At 39.7% G+C, this 11983-nt stretch overlaps 1 protein-coding gene across 1 annotated transcript; it reads left to right on the top strand.

Annotated features, from left to right (window-relative positions):
• The first annotated feature begins 7311 nt into the window (after nt 1–7311).
• Nucleotides 7312–10703, top strand: LOC138403874 (uncharacterized). Its single transcript, XM_069505989.1, has 2 exons — nt 7312–10065; nt 10662–10703. Exons 1-2 carry the CDS (start codon nt 7336–7338, stop codon nt 10701–10703), a joined length of 2772 nt encoding a protein of 923 aa, XP_069362090.1. The 5' UTR covers nt 7312–7335.
• Nucleotides 10704–11983: the final 1280 nt, after the last annotated feature.

The raw sequence follows: 11983 nt of genomic DNA, 5'->3' as shown, positions 1-11983 counted from the left end.
GTTCTTATCACGAGCTTGGGTCTTATGGAGAAGGATCACCAAAGACAAACTATCAAATGAAGACGCAGTTGAAGCAGTGATTGGATGTGTGAATGACGAAAGACTTAGGATCGAGCTGTTGAATACAAGAGCCACAACTGTGCCAGAACTGATATCCGTTGCATCATCAATAAGAACGATGAAGCGTTCTCATCCGAATTCAAATAATACAAGTGCCAATAAGCGACCACGTTTTTCGAATGCAACTTCATCGAGTTCGTCATGTCGTATCTGTAAAAGAAGCAATCACACTACTAGCGAATGTTACTACAGGATGTCGGAATCAAAACCTGAACAAACAAACGAGACAAAAACGAAAACCAATAATAAGGAAGTAAGCTCCTACCAGAACAATAAAACGACAACCTGTTCATTTTGCAAAATTCCGGGGCATACTTTTGAAACATGTTTTAAACGCGAACGTGCATTGACATCAAACGTAAATTTTATTGCTGGATCTAAATTAGCCCCGATTCAGGTGAAGATTGGAATGAAGACTTTTCAGGCAATTTTTGATAGCGGCGCAGAGTGCTCACTAATACGAGAATCAGTAGCAGCTCAGTTACCAGGAAAAAGGATACAAACAGCAAATTACTTAAAGGGGATCGGACAATTTCCTGTACTTTCAATAACTACACTAGTTACAGTTGGAATGATTGATGACATCAATGTTGAACTACAGTTTCACATAGTAGCAGACTATGAGATGACTACAGATATCCTAGTGGGTATGAACTTAATAAATAATACAAACCTTACTATGATGATCACTTCGGACGGAACCAGATTAACACGTCAGCAGAATATCAATCATGTTCAAAATAAAAACCCAATCTTTGATAAGCTGGATTCGGACCTTACGAATGAAGAAGATATCGCAAAATTACGCATGCTTCTGAACAAATATCAGCATCTATTTATCAGAGGGTACCCAACAACTCGGGTCAAAACCGGTGAACTAGAAATTCGTTTGAAGAATCCAGACAAATATGTAGAACGACGGCCATATAGGCTAAGTCCAATCGAACGAGAAAAAGTGCGTACAATTGTGAAGGAGTTGATGGAACATGGGATTGTTCGCGAAAGCAAGTCTCCATACTCCAGTCCCATCATCTTGGTAAAGAAGAAAAATGGTGATGATCGTATGTGCGTGGATTTCAGAGAGCTCAATTCTAATACTTTACGGGACCACTATCCACTGCCGCTAATATCAGACCAAATCGATCAATTGGCCAAAGGACAATTCTTCACAACCTTTGACATGGCTGCAGGTTTTCATCAAATACCGATTGCAGAGTCATCAATTGAAAAGACAGCTTTCGTCACACCAGATGGATTGTACGAGTATATGACTATGCCATTTGGATTGAGCAACGCATGTTCAGTCTATCAACGATGCATCAACAGGGCTCTGAGTCCGTTACTAGGCAATGCAGCTCAAGTCTATGTTGACGACGTATTAAGCAAATGCGAAGACATCACAGAAGGACTATCAAATATTGAACGTATTCTCATAGCCTTACAGGATGCTGGCTTCTCCATTAATGCTGATAAATGCAGTTTTTTTAAACGCTCAATCGAATATTTAGGCAACGTGGTATCAAATGGACAAGTCCGACCAAGCCCACGGAAAATAGATGCTCTAGTGAAAGCACCAGTACCAACGACACCCAGACAAGTCAGGCAGTTCTGTGGATTGGCGGGCTACTTCAGAAAGTTCATACCAGACTTTTCACGCATACTGGTACCACTATACGAGTTAACCAAACCAGGAGCTAAATGGGAATGGAACGAACGTCACGAGAAAGCAAGAGAGAAGGTAATTCAGTGCTTAACATCAACTCCAGTACTTACACTGTTTCAAGAAGAGGCGCCAATTCAATTATACACAGATGCAAGTAGCCTGGGATTTGGAGCAGTACTGGTGCAAGTCATTGCAGGACGACAACATGCAGTTGCTTTCATGAGCATGAGGACAACTGAAACTGAAAGCCGATACCACTCTTATGAATTAGAGACCTTGGCAGTGGTCCGAGCAATAAAACATTTCCGACAATATCTTTATGGACGCAAGTTTACAGTTATCACAGACTGTAATGCGCTAAAGGCGTCCAAACACAAAAAGGACTTGCTTCCTAGAATCCATCGCTGGTGGGCATTTCTACAAAACTATGACTTCGAGGTAGAATACCGCAAGGGTCAACAGCTTCAACATGCTGACTACTTTAGCAGGAACCCGGTTGAGCTCACAGTCAATATGATGACCAGAGATCTCGACTGGCTGAAAGTTGAACAACGACGCGACGAAACACTACGAGCTATAATGGATGGTATGAGTAATAACATTCCAAGTAATGGCTATGTGCTAGAAAATAATGTTCTCAAGCGCGTTGTACAAGACCCAGCTTTCGGACAAAAACTCTGCACAGTGGTTCCGAGGTCTTTTCAGTGGAGTTTAATAAACTCATTCCACACTGCTTTAAAACACCCTGGCTGGGAAAAGACGTTGCAGAAAATCATGGACAGTTACTGGTTCGACAAAATGAGCACGAATGTCCGAAAATTCGTTGACAACTGCGTGGTCTGCAGAACATCCAAAGGACCATCTGGTGCCGTACAAGCTCAAATGCATCCGATTCAGAAACCAACTACAGCCTTTCAAGTTATACATATGGATATAACGGGCAGAATGGGAACATCTGAAGACCAACAGTATGTGATTGTCACCATAGATGCTTTTACAAAATACGTACTATTTTATTACGCAACTAATAAGAATCCACACAGTACGTTGGCTGCCCTGAAACGCACAGTTCACCTATTCGGCACTCCAGTCCAAATCATAGTAGACGGTGGAAGAGAGTTCCTAGGTGAATTCAAGACCTACTGCGACCGGGTTGGAATAGACATTCATACTATAGCACCAGGAGTCAGCCGAGCGAATGGACAAGTAGAACGCGTCGTAGCTACGCTAAAAAATACTCTTACCATGATCAAGAACTATGAAACGGAAGAATGGCACACAATGCTTGAAGAACTGCAGCTAGCAATAAACTGCACTCCCCATCGTGTGACAGGAGTGGCTCCACTTACTCTACTTACTCAGCGCAGGCACTGTGCTCCTCCAGAGCTACTCAGTCTCGTAAATATTGACGAGCAGACTATTGATATTGAAGCACTCACTAGTCACGTGCAACAAAAGATGTCACAAAATGCAGAACAGGACAGACAACGCTTCAATTCGAGAAAAGCTAGAATCAATCATTTCCAACGTGGTGATTATGTGCTCATAAAAAATAATCCTCGAAATCAAACTTCACTGGATCTTAAATTCAGCGAGCCATACGAGATAACAAGAATTCTAGACAATGATCGCTATCTAGTAAAAAACCGACTTCGTTACATAAACACTAAAAATTGAAAAATAATTTAATTTATTACCGAATATATTATGTATACAAGAGTTAATATAGTTCCATAATAATACTTTTTGGTGCCGGTGCCAATTAGATTTAGCTGCGCGAATCGTCTGGACTTCATATTTTTATGGGACTCCACAATGGCACCTCATTGGCACCGACCCCAAAAAATATTATTATGGAACTATATTAACTCTTGTATACATAATATATTCGGTAATAAATTAAATTATTTTTCAATTTTTAGTGTTTATGTAACGAAGTCGGTTTTTATTTTTTTTGTAAAAAATTTTTATTTCACAATTTTTAGTGGCCCCATAGAATTATGCTATGACTGGTTAAAAATCTACTGTTTACTAAGCTATTACACTGATCGCGAACAATTTACTCTTATCCGTTGAGGAGTTCCAGTATCTATGTTCGAAGATGTTCATCAGATCTTCACCAAATTGAAATGGGACCAACTTTGAAGTATACCCTTTTAAACAAAAAAAGAATTTTCAAAATCGGTCCAGGCGTTTTTGAGTAATCGGGGAACATACATAAAAAAAAAAAAAAAAAAAAAAAAAAAAAAAAAAAAGATTCCGACGAATTGAGAACCTCCTCCTTTTTTTGAAGTCGGTTAAAAAAGGTGGTTGGTTCAGGGCGTCCAAGAAAAGTCGCTCATGACCAACTCCGTCGGGCACCTCAACCTGGAGACCAAATAACCGTATCGGCGGAAAATGAACTCCCAGCATCAACCGATGGGCCTACACCATCTACGTCACGAGCCAGCATGGCCGAGCAACAACCCCAAGAACCTACAAATTAAAAAGTACGTATGTTTATATTTTAATTACTAAAACTTCATCACATCATAAATCACTACAACAAAGTACCACAGAGTACGCAACAACAAAGTACCACAGAGTACGCTACAACAAAGTACCACAGAGTACGCTACAACAAAGTACCACAGAGTACGCAAAAAAATAAAGTACCACAGTGTACGCAAAAAAATAAAGTACCACAGTGTACGCAAAAAAATAAAGTACCACAGTGTACGCAAAAAATAAAGTACCACAGTGTACAACATAGTACCACAGTGTACGCCACAATACAAACTACACGAAATCAATCACTGTCATATTATTAATAAAAACGGTACACAGATACCAATCTCAAAAGAAAATATTTCTTTGTTCTAGATGAACTTCAAGAACCATCAAGAGAAACGTTTTACACGCGGCTGGTGCAGAGCGCGCACCGCCGGTCAGAACGGCCGTATCGGCGCAACATCATATTAAACTCGAGTTATTTGATGATGTGTAACTCTTAAAATAATTACAATGATTTAAATAATAGTGACAATATCAATTAAGTTTTCCAAATCAAAAGTTACGGTTTTGATTGTTTTAAATTAAAGTTAAAGTTAAATTATAATTATTCAGTTAAATTAAATTGATTAATTATTTGTTGTAAATAGGTGCGCAGCAAGTTAAACAATTAATTGAAATGATTTTCGTTACATTCATTATCTGATTCATCCCCTCTCGATTTTGCTATAAATACGAGTGTTTGTTGCCGCGCGCCTCATTACGGCTTGAGCAGCCGAACAGTACAGAGCTCTTATTATTGTTACGCTGTTACTTTATAGAAATGTTCAATAAAAGAATTATTTTGAAGAAATTATAGTTTGAATACTGTTACCATGCAGAGTGATGATAATAGTGAAGCGAATGATGTCAGCAATGCTGACATCATTATTTTTAAAAACACTTCGGATGTCGGTTCCTCCGTCATACATATTGGCCTAGATGGGTAAGGATTAATATAACTTTATCCATCATATTTGTACAAGCAACGAATTCATTTTTTATTGATTTGATGGCCTTGAGTATAGCTAGCATATCCATAGTAGCTTGATCGTTATTGTCGTTGGAGAACTGCGAGCTAGTGATTTTACTAGGATTATTATTTCCAGCTGCTACTTCGTTCCAGGATCGACCGTCAACTTTACCACTTGGTATAATTTTAGTTGGGATTTTAGTAGTCAGGCTCTGAATCCTCTTTTCTTGAGTAAGACGTAGGTATTTCTGCCGCTCGCTACACTGTCGGTAATTTGCTGGATGATTTTCTCCGCAATTACAGCACTGAGCCTGTTGCGATCAATCTTTTTTTGGACAGTCTGCAGTGAGATGTGGTTCCCTACATTTAACGCAACGGGGTCTAAAGTTACAATTTTTATGAGTGACCAAAACCTTGACAACGAAAACACTGGGTACCGTAGATGTTATTAGCTTGATATTTACGTATTTGAACCACACAGTTGCTAATGTATTTAATTTGCTTGAAGCGTTTCATGTCACTTCCAGGTGGTAGTTGAACAAAGAAAGGAGGACATGTAACATTTCTGCCAACCGGCACCTGCATTTTACGTATAATGACGTTACTGAATCCAAGGGCGGCAAGTTCATCTGATAAGTAAGTTTCCACATAGGCAGGCAATCCAAAAATCACGGCTTTAGAAGTCCTTTCGTCCTTGCGTGAAAAGGTGTGATAAGGTACATTCTCGGAATTTAAACCCTTTTTGATAGCCTCATGGCTATCCGGTGAGTAACAAATTACAGCAATTTTGTTGTTACCTCTATACTGCAAATGAAAATTTTGATTATATCTACTAATTAGAGTCTTGATAAAATCATGAGTCCATTCCCTTTTAGGTTCTATTATGATAGGTGGGGTCCTGTCTGATTTTTTGCGGGCAGTGGTTGCATCTTGAAGTCGTATAGTTGAATATTCCGACGAATCTTTATCAGCTATTAAGGTGCTGAATCGATTTGTGGTGTTAACTGGAACCGATGAGTTGGTTTCCGCAGGACGTGCTGACCTTTTAGGTATTTCCCATTCTACAGGCTCAGTGGGATTGTCACGAGGTCGTTTTCCAACTGAATTGGATCTTCTAAGATACTTGTCCATACTTTCAAGTTTTGTGCTATCCGGGATTCACAATATCGATAGATACTTTTCCCATCACTAAACTACGAGCCGAACTTGACGGAGTGAATGTAAATTGTTAACACGTACGACCGCGATGAGCGCGCATGGCGTAATGTCATAACTGTTATGTCTTAAATGATGATTTCAGAGAATGAGGTCAATATATTTTAATTCGACGTCGTTGTATTTTCTTTTTACATAGGTACTTCAATAAGTACAGTGTATGTGAGTTTATGTTTTTTATTTTCTATGGCCAATAACTGTGCCATTTCGTGGCCAATAATTGTAACTATGTGGCCAATTACTGTAAATTTCGCTATTGTGTTCTTGTGTTGATTTTATAAAAAAAATATAAGACAGAAAAGTATGCGAACATTTTTTTTTGATAAATACATTATTAAGTTGTCATTAAAAAATATTTTTATTTGTAACTATAGGTTGTAACAAACCATCCGTCCGCGCGGCCGCCGAATGCTTTCCTACTCGCACACTACTAACTGCACTGTTCTACAAACACGTCATCGAGTAGCCGCCTACGCAAGAAGCGGGGATCCGCGAGTATAAAAGAGCGCGCCCGCCAGTCCGAAAATCATTCTTAGCCTAGCGGCCGGTCTTAGAGCGATAGCCACGCAGTCCTCTAAGACTGGTAGGGTTAAGGAGTGCGGTAGTTACCTACAGCCCACTCCGACACCCAGTCGAGGTCACGAACGCGATAGCGCCAGCAGTCCGTTCTGCCGCCTCCAGATTAGGTCATTGTTCACCAAGTTTATTTTGTTACCTACGTGTATTGTGTAATACTGAATAAGTGGAGAATACAGATTTTTGAAGTCAACCCTCGAGTTTCACTGCTACCACCCCTTACATTTGGCGCCCAACGTAAATTTAGAAGAATCAGAAGATGGAAGGCAAAATCAGCACCCCAATAATGCTGTCAGAAGAACAATTTACCCAACTACTCAATAGACCAAGTACCACGGCCAACAAAAACTTCACTCGCTGCCCGTTACGATTCAATGGAGAACACGATCATGAGAAAGTAGAAGAGTTCATTATTGGTGTCGAACTATACAAACAAATCGAGCACATATCGGACGAGGAAGCCCTGATAGGGTTGCCACTGTTATTTAAGGACACTGCAAGTACATGGTGGCAAGGCGTACGCTCCGAAATAAAAAGTTGGTCGGCAGCCATTAAAAATATAAGATCCGCGTTTGCCCCAAAACGACAGCCGCATGATATCTATATGGACATTTTCGCCAGTCCACAGAAGGAAGACGAGAAAATCGACGCATTTCTGTGCAGGCAGCGCGCCTTGCTCGGGCAGTTACCAGCAAGACGCCATAAAGAGGAAGAACAGATAGATTTGCTGTATGGTCTACTAAAACTAAAGTTGAAAAAAAAGATAGCAAGATCAGACATAAAAACATTTGCAGATCTTTTGGAACAGGCACGTCACTTAGAATCATTGGAAAAAGAGGTTCAACAATCGTTAGCAAAAACAACACCTGCTCCTAATAAAGGAATAAGGCCGAGGTGTCTTTTCTGTGGTAAAAAGGGCCACGTAGTAGAGGAGTGCCGCAGGCGATTGGCTAAACTACAGACGGAAGAAACGGGAAAAGAAAAAACCTACGACAAGAAACCAGTGAAGCAAGTGGTAGCTTGCTACGGTTGCGGCGCCCCGGGCGTTTTTCGCAGTAACTGTGCTACATGCAAAAGCAAGGAAACGCCACCACAACCAGTAGCCTTTTACACAGTTCAGACCAATCTCGAAAGCCACATCAAGATTCCCACAATCGAAATAAACATTAATGGCAACCTTGGGTATGCTTATGTCGACACGGCTGCGCGAACAAGCATTGCTGGCACTCTACTATATAACAAACTGAAAGAGATAGGAGTACTGTTCGTAGAGCAAACCGCTGATGTAAGCCTGGCAGATGGTACAGTAACAACACAAAAACTACTGACCACTACTGTGGAAGTCATTCTAGGGAACCGCACATTGCCACTGTCGTTGTGTGTAATGCCCAATGCCAACGATAATCGCACCCTTCTCGGCATAGACTTCCTAGAAACCGCCGGGATCATATTGAATTTACCTCAGCGTGTCTGGTATTTCATCGACCAACCAGAAGAACGATTCCCCTTTTTGCAATTAAAAAACAAAAACATACCAATCCTCACGGCGAAAAAACATCTCCAGTTTGACAAAGAAGAAGATGAGTCGCTGCCTAGTTTCCTGAAATGGGCAAGCGAACTAAAAATGCTGTCCCCGATGTGCGCAACTCCGTCGCCGGAAAGCCAAGATGGAAGCCCCACACCAAAGAGACTTCGTTGGCAGCTTACAAAAATGGACACACCTCCGCGTCTACCTCGACCGCGTGAACCAGCCGATGTTAATAATGATAAAGATCCACGTGTTGATTATGTACCAATAAATCCAATGCAACTGTATCTTACCGATGTTTCATTACACCCTGACGAAGGACTTATTTTATCAGTAAAAGAAAGGGAACAATTTAATCGATTATTATCTGAATTTTATGATATATTTAAACAACCGAACGAACCATCAACCTTTGCTGAGCATAGAATAGATACAGGGAACCACCATCCCATTGCAGTAAAACCTTATAGATTGTCACCAACTAGGCAGCAACAGCTTAGAACTAAACTAGATGAAATGATTAGTAACGACATTATAGAAGAGTGTGACTCGCCATGGGCCTCCCCTGTAGTAATGGTTCCGAAAGGCGAGAATGATGTTAGAGTATGCATAGATTATCGAAAACTAAATGAAATCACCATACCTGATCGATACCCATTACCACGAATCGACGACCTATTGCACCAAGCAAAAGCTATGCCTTATATGTCTACTATCGATTTGCAATCAGGCTATCATCAAATCAAATTGCATCCAGATGATCAGGATAAGTCGGCGTTTATATCACCTTTCGGTATGTACAAATTTAAGCGTATGCCATTTGGTTTACGTAACGCACCAGCCACGTTCCAACGGTTAATGGATAAATTTATTAACGGATTACGAGCTGAGTATGTACTGTGCTACTTAGATGACCTAATCATACGATCACCTACATTTGAAGAACACTTGGAAAATCTAAGAGAAGTATTCGAGAAAATTAGATCTTATAAGTTGAAAGCTAACAGGGAAAAATGCAAATTCATCTGTTCAGAGATAAAATATCTGGGACACCTCATTGTAGCACAAGGAATAAAAACTAATCCAGCAAAAATCGACGCCATCTTAAATCGGCCTGAACCGAAAAACCTTAAGCAACTGATATCATTTCTACAAACAGCTTCCTGGTACAGGAGATTTATACAAGATTTTGCTGAAATAGCAAGACCTCTGACAAACCTTACAAAGAAGAAGGCCAGTTGGATATGGAAAGATGAACAACAAAGAGCTTATGATACATTAAAAAAGGCATTAACTACAGCACCGATTTTAAAACAAGCCGACTTTGACGCACCCTTTACTATTAAAACAGATGCAAGTGATTATGCTATAGGAGCAGCTTTAATGCAGGGGGAGGGAACTAACGAACACCCCATCGAATATGCAAGTAGACTACTTACACCAGCAGAACGCAACTATAGTGTAACCGGAAAAGAGGCACTAGCCATAGTATGGGCAATATCTCGGTTTAGAGGATACATAGAAGGCACAAAATTTTTAACAATAACCGATCATCAACCTCTAAAATGGTTATTGAACTTAAAGTCACCTACAGGACGCCTAGCTCGTTGGGCATTGCAATTACAACCCTACAATTTTGAAATCAAGTACTTTATCAAAGTAAATCAAGTATTTTTTTTGCTGTTTAATCAGAGTCATAAGGTAGCTTAACTGGCCAATAACTATACCGTTTCCCCTATAGTTATTACTTGGACACTGATTTCGGAAATGGCCGAATTCTTTACATTTATAGCACTTTATTAACATTTTAGAATTATAAGAAGAATTCGCTGGCGTTTTATTAGCTTTTTCGCCATTTTTGTTCGAACCATAGACTGTAGACTTATTTTTTTTCTTATGTTGGTACGAACTAGCAAATGCACTCTCAACTTCTTTTGAACCGTTCCCATTTTCGGTCTTTGGAACTTCCATGTCCAATAATTTAGTTTTTATGGAATCCGTCGTGATGCTCATTCCTGAATGTTCGATAGCCATTATCATTGGCGCATACTTTCCAGGTAATCCTGCCAATAAAAGAGATCCGATCCACTCATCGTTGATATTGAAACCCGTTCCACTTAACTTTTGTCCAGTTTCTACAATTTGCGTTACATATGAGCTCATAGAAGTGCAATTTTCTAAACGAATAGATATGAGATTGCGTAGTAAACTAATTCTTCTTGTGAAACCCGAATCATCAAATAACGACTTGAGCTTGTTCCACAGCTGTGAAGTTGTTTGTACATCTTTCACGTGGACGTATAATGACGGATCTATCGTTAAAATCAACTTTGCCTCAGCTCTCTGGTCATCAGTGACTTCTGTACCCGTAGCACCAAGTTTTGTCTTAATATATTGCTGCGTTCCTTCAAGGATCAGGAAATTATCTGCAGCAAACACCCACTCGTTGTAGTTCTGACGTCCTAACAACTTCGGAACGTTCACAACGTAGTTTGCCGTCGTCATTTTTCTCTAGTCATAGATCACGAAAATATATGAAAATACTTAACTACGAAATCTAACACTTGGCTTACTGAGAAAAACTAACAATTTAAGAGAGATTAGGCACTGGGCCATAACCTATTAATTAAAAGAGATTAAAATGAAACACGTTTGCTCAGTGGAAGACAACTGACCGGAAGTGAGTATGAATTTATTTAACTTAACCATAGATAGGTGCAGCAGATCGATCATACACATCACGCACATTAATTAATTTATAAGACACGTTCAGGATTACTTATTTTGATAGAAATTACAACAGTAAGTAGGTACCGAATATTACGCATAGGTACGAGAGCCAGTGCAGACTTTTTGCATATTTATGTATTAAATATTTCAGGGGTAATAACATTACAAAGCCAGCTGCTGGCCGTTTCGCTTTTGCAAAGAGAAGTAAGTATCTTACTGCATTAATAATAGGGGTTAAAGTATGAAATTGCCGTTTTATTGTAATAGGTACTTCGAATTGATCAACCCATCGCTGGCTCACTACAGAGCACGGGTCTCCTCTCAGAGTGAGAAGGGTTTTGGCCATAGTCTACCACGCTGGCCAAGTGCGGATTGACAGACTTCACACACCTTTGAGAACATTATGGAGAACTCTCAGGCATGCAGGTTTCCTCACAATGTTTTCCTTCACCGTTAAAGCAAGTGATATTTTAATTACTTAAATTGACATAGAACCTTCATGGTTTGAGATTTGAGTGAAACTTTTTTCATACGGTACCTATGTAGTTCTTCTTTTTAAAAATGTGCAACATTCGATTATCAACTTTCAGTTGTTTTTTTTATTCGGCTTAGACAATAAAGATGGATACTTCGAAAATTCGTGTGATTT

Source organism: Maniola hyperantus, chromosome 22 (genome assembly GCF_902806685.2).
Source record: "Maniola hyperantus chromosome 22, iAphHyp1.2, whole genome shotgun sequence".
NCBI lineage: Eukaryota > Metazoa > Arthropoda > Insecta > Lepidoptera > Nymphalidae > Maniola > Maniola hyperantus.
This window is presented reverse-complemented; position numbering and strand designations above follow the sequence as displayed.

Bases quoted from the DNA above. Each gene is read 5' to 3' on its own strand.
- LOC138403874 (XM_069505989.1), top strand. From the start codon at position 7,336: ATGGAAGGCAAAATCAGCACCCCAATAATGCTGTCAGAAGAACAATTT. The intron at 10,066-10,661 runs GTAACCGGAAAA...CATACTTTCCAG, and splicing joins CAGCAGAACGCAACTATAGT to GTAATCCTGCCAATAAAAGA.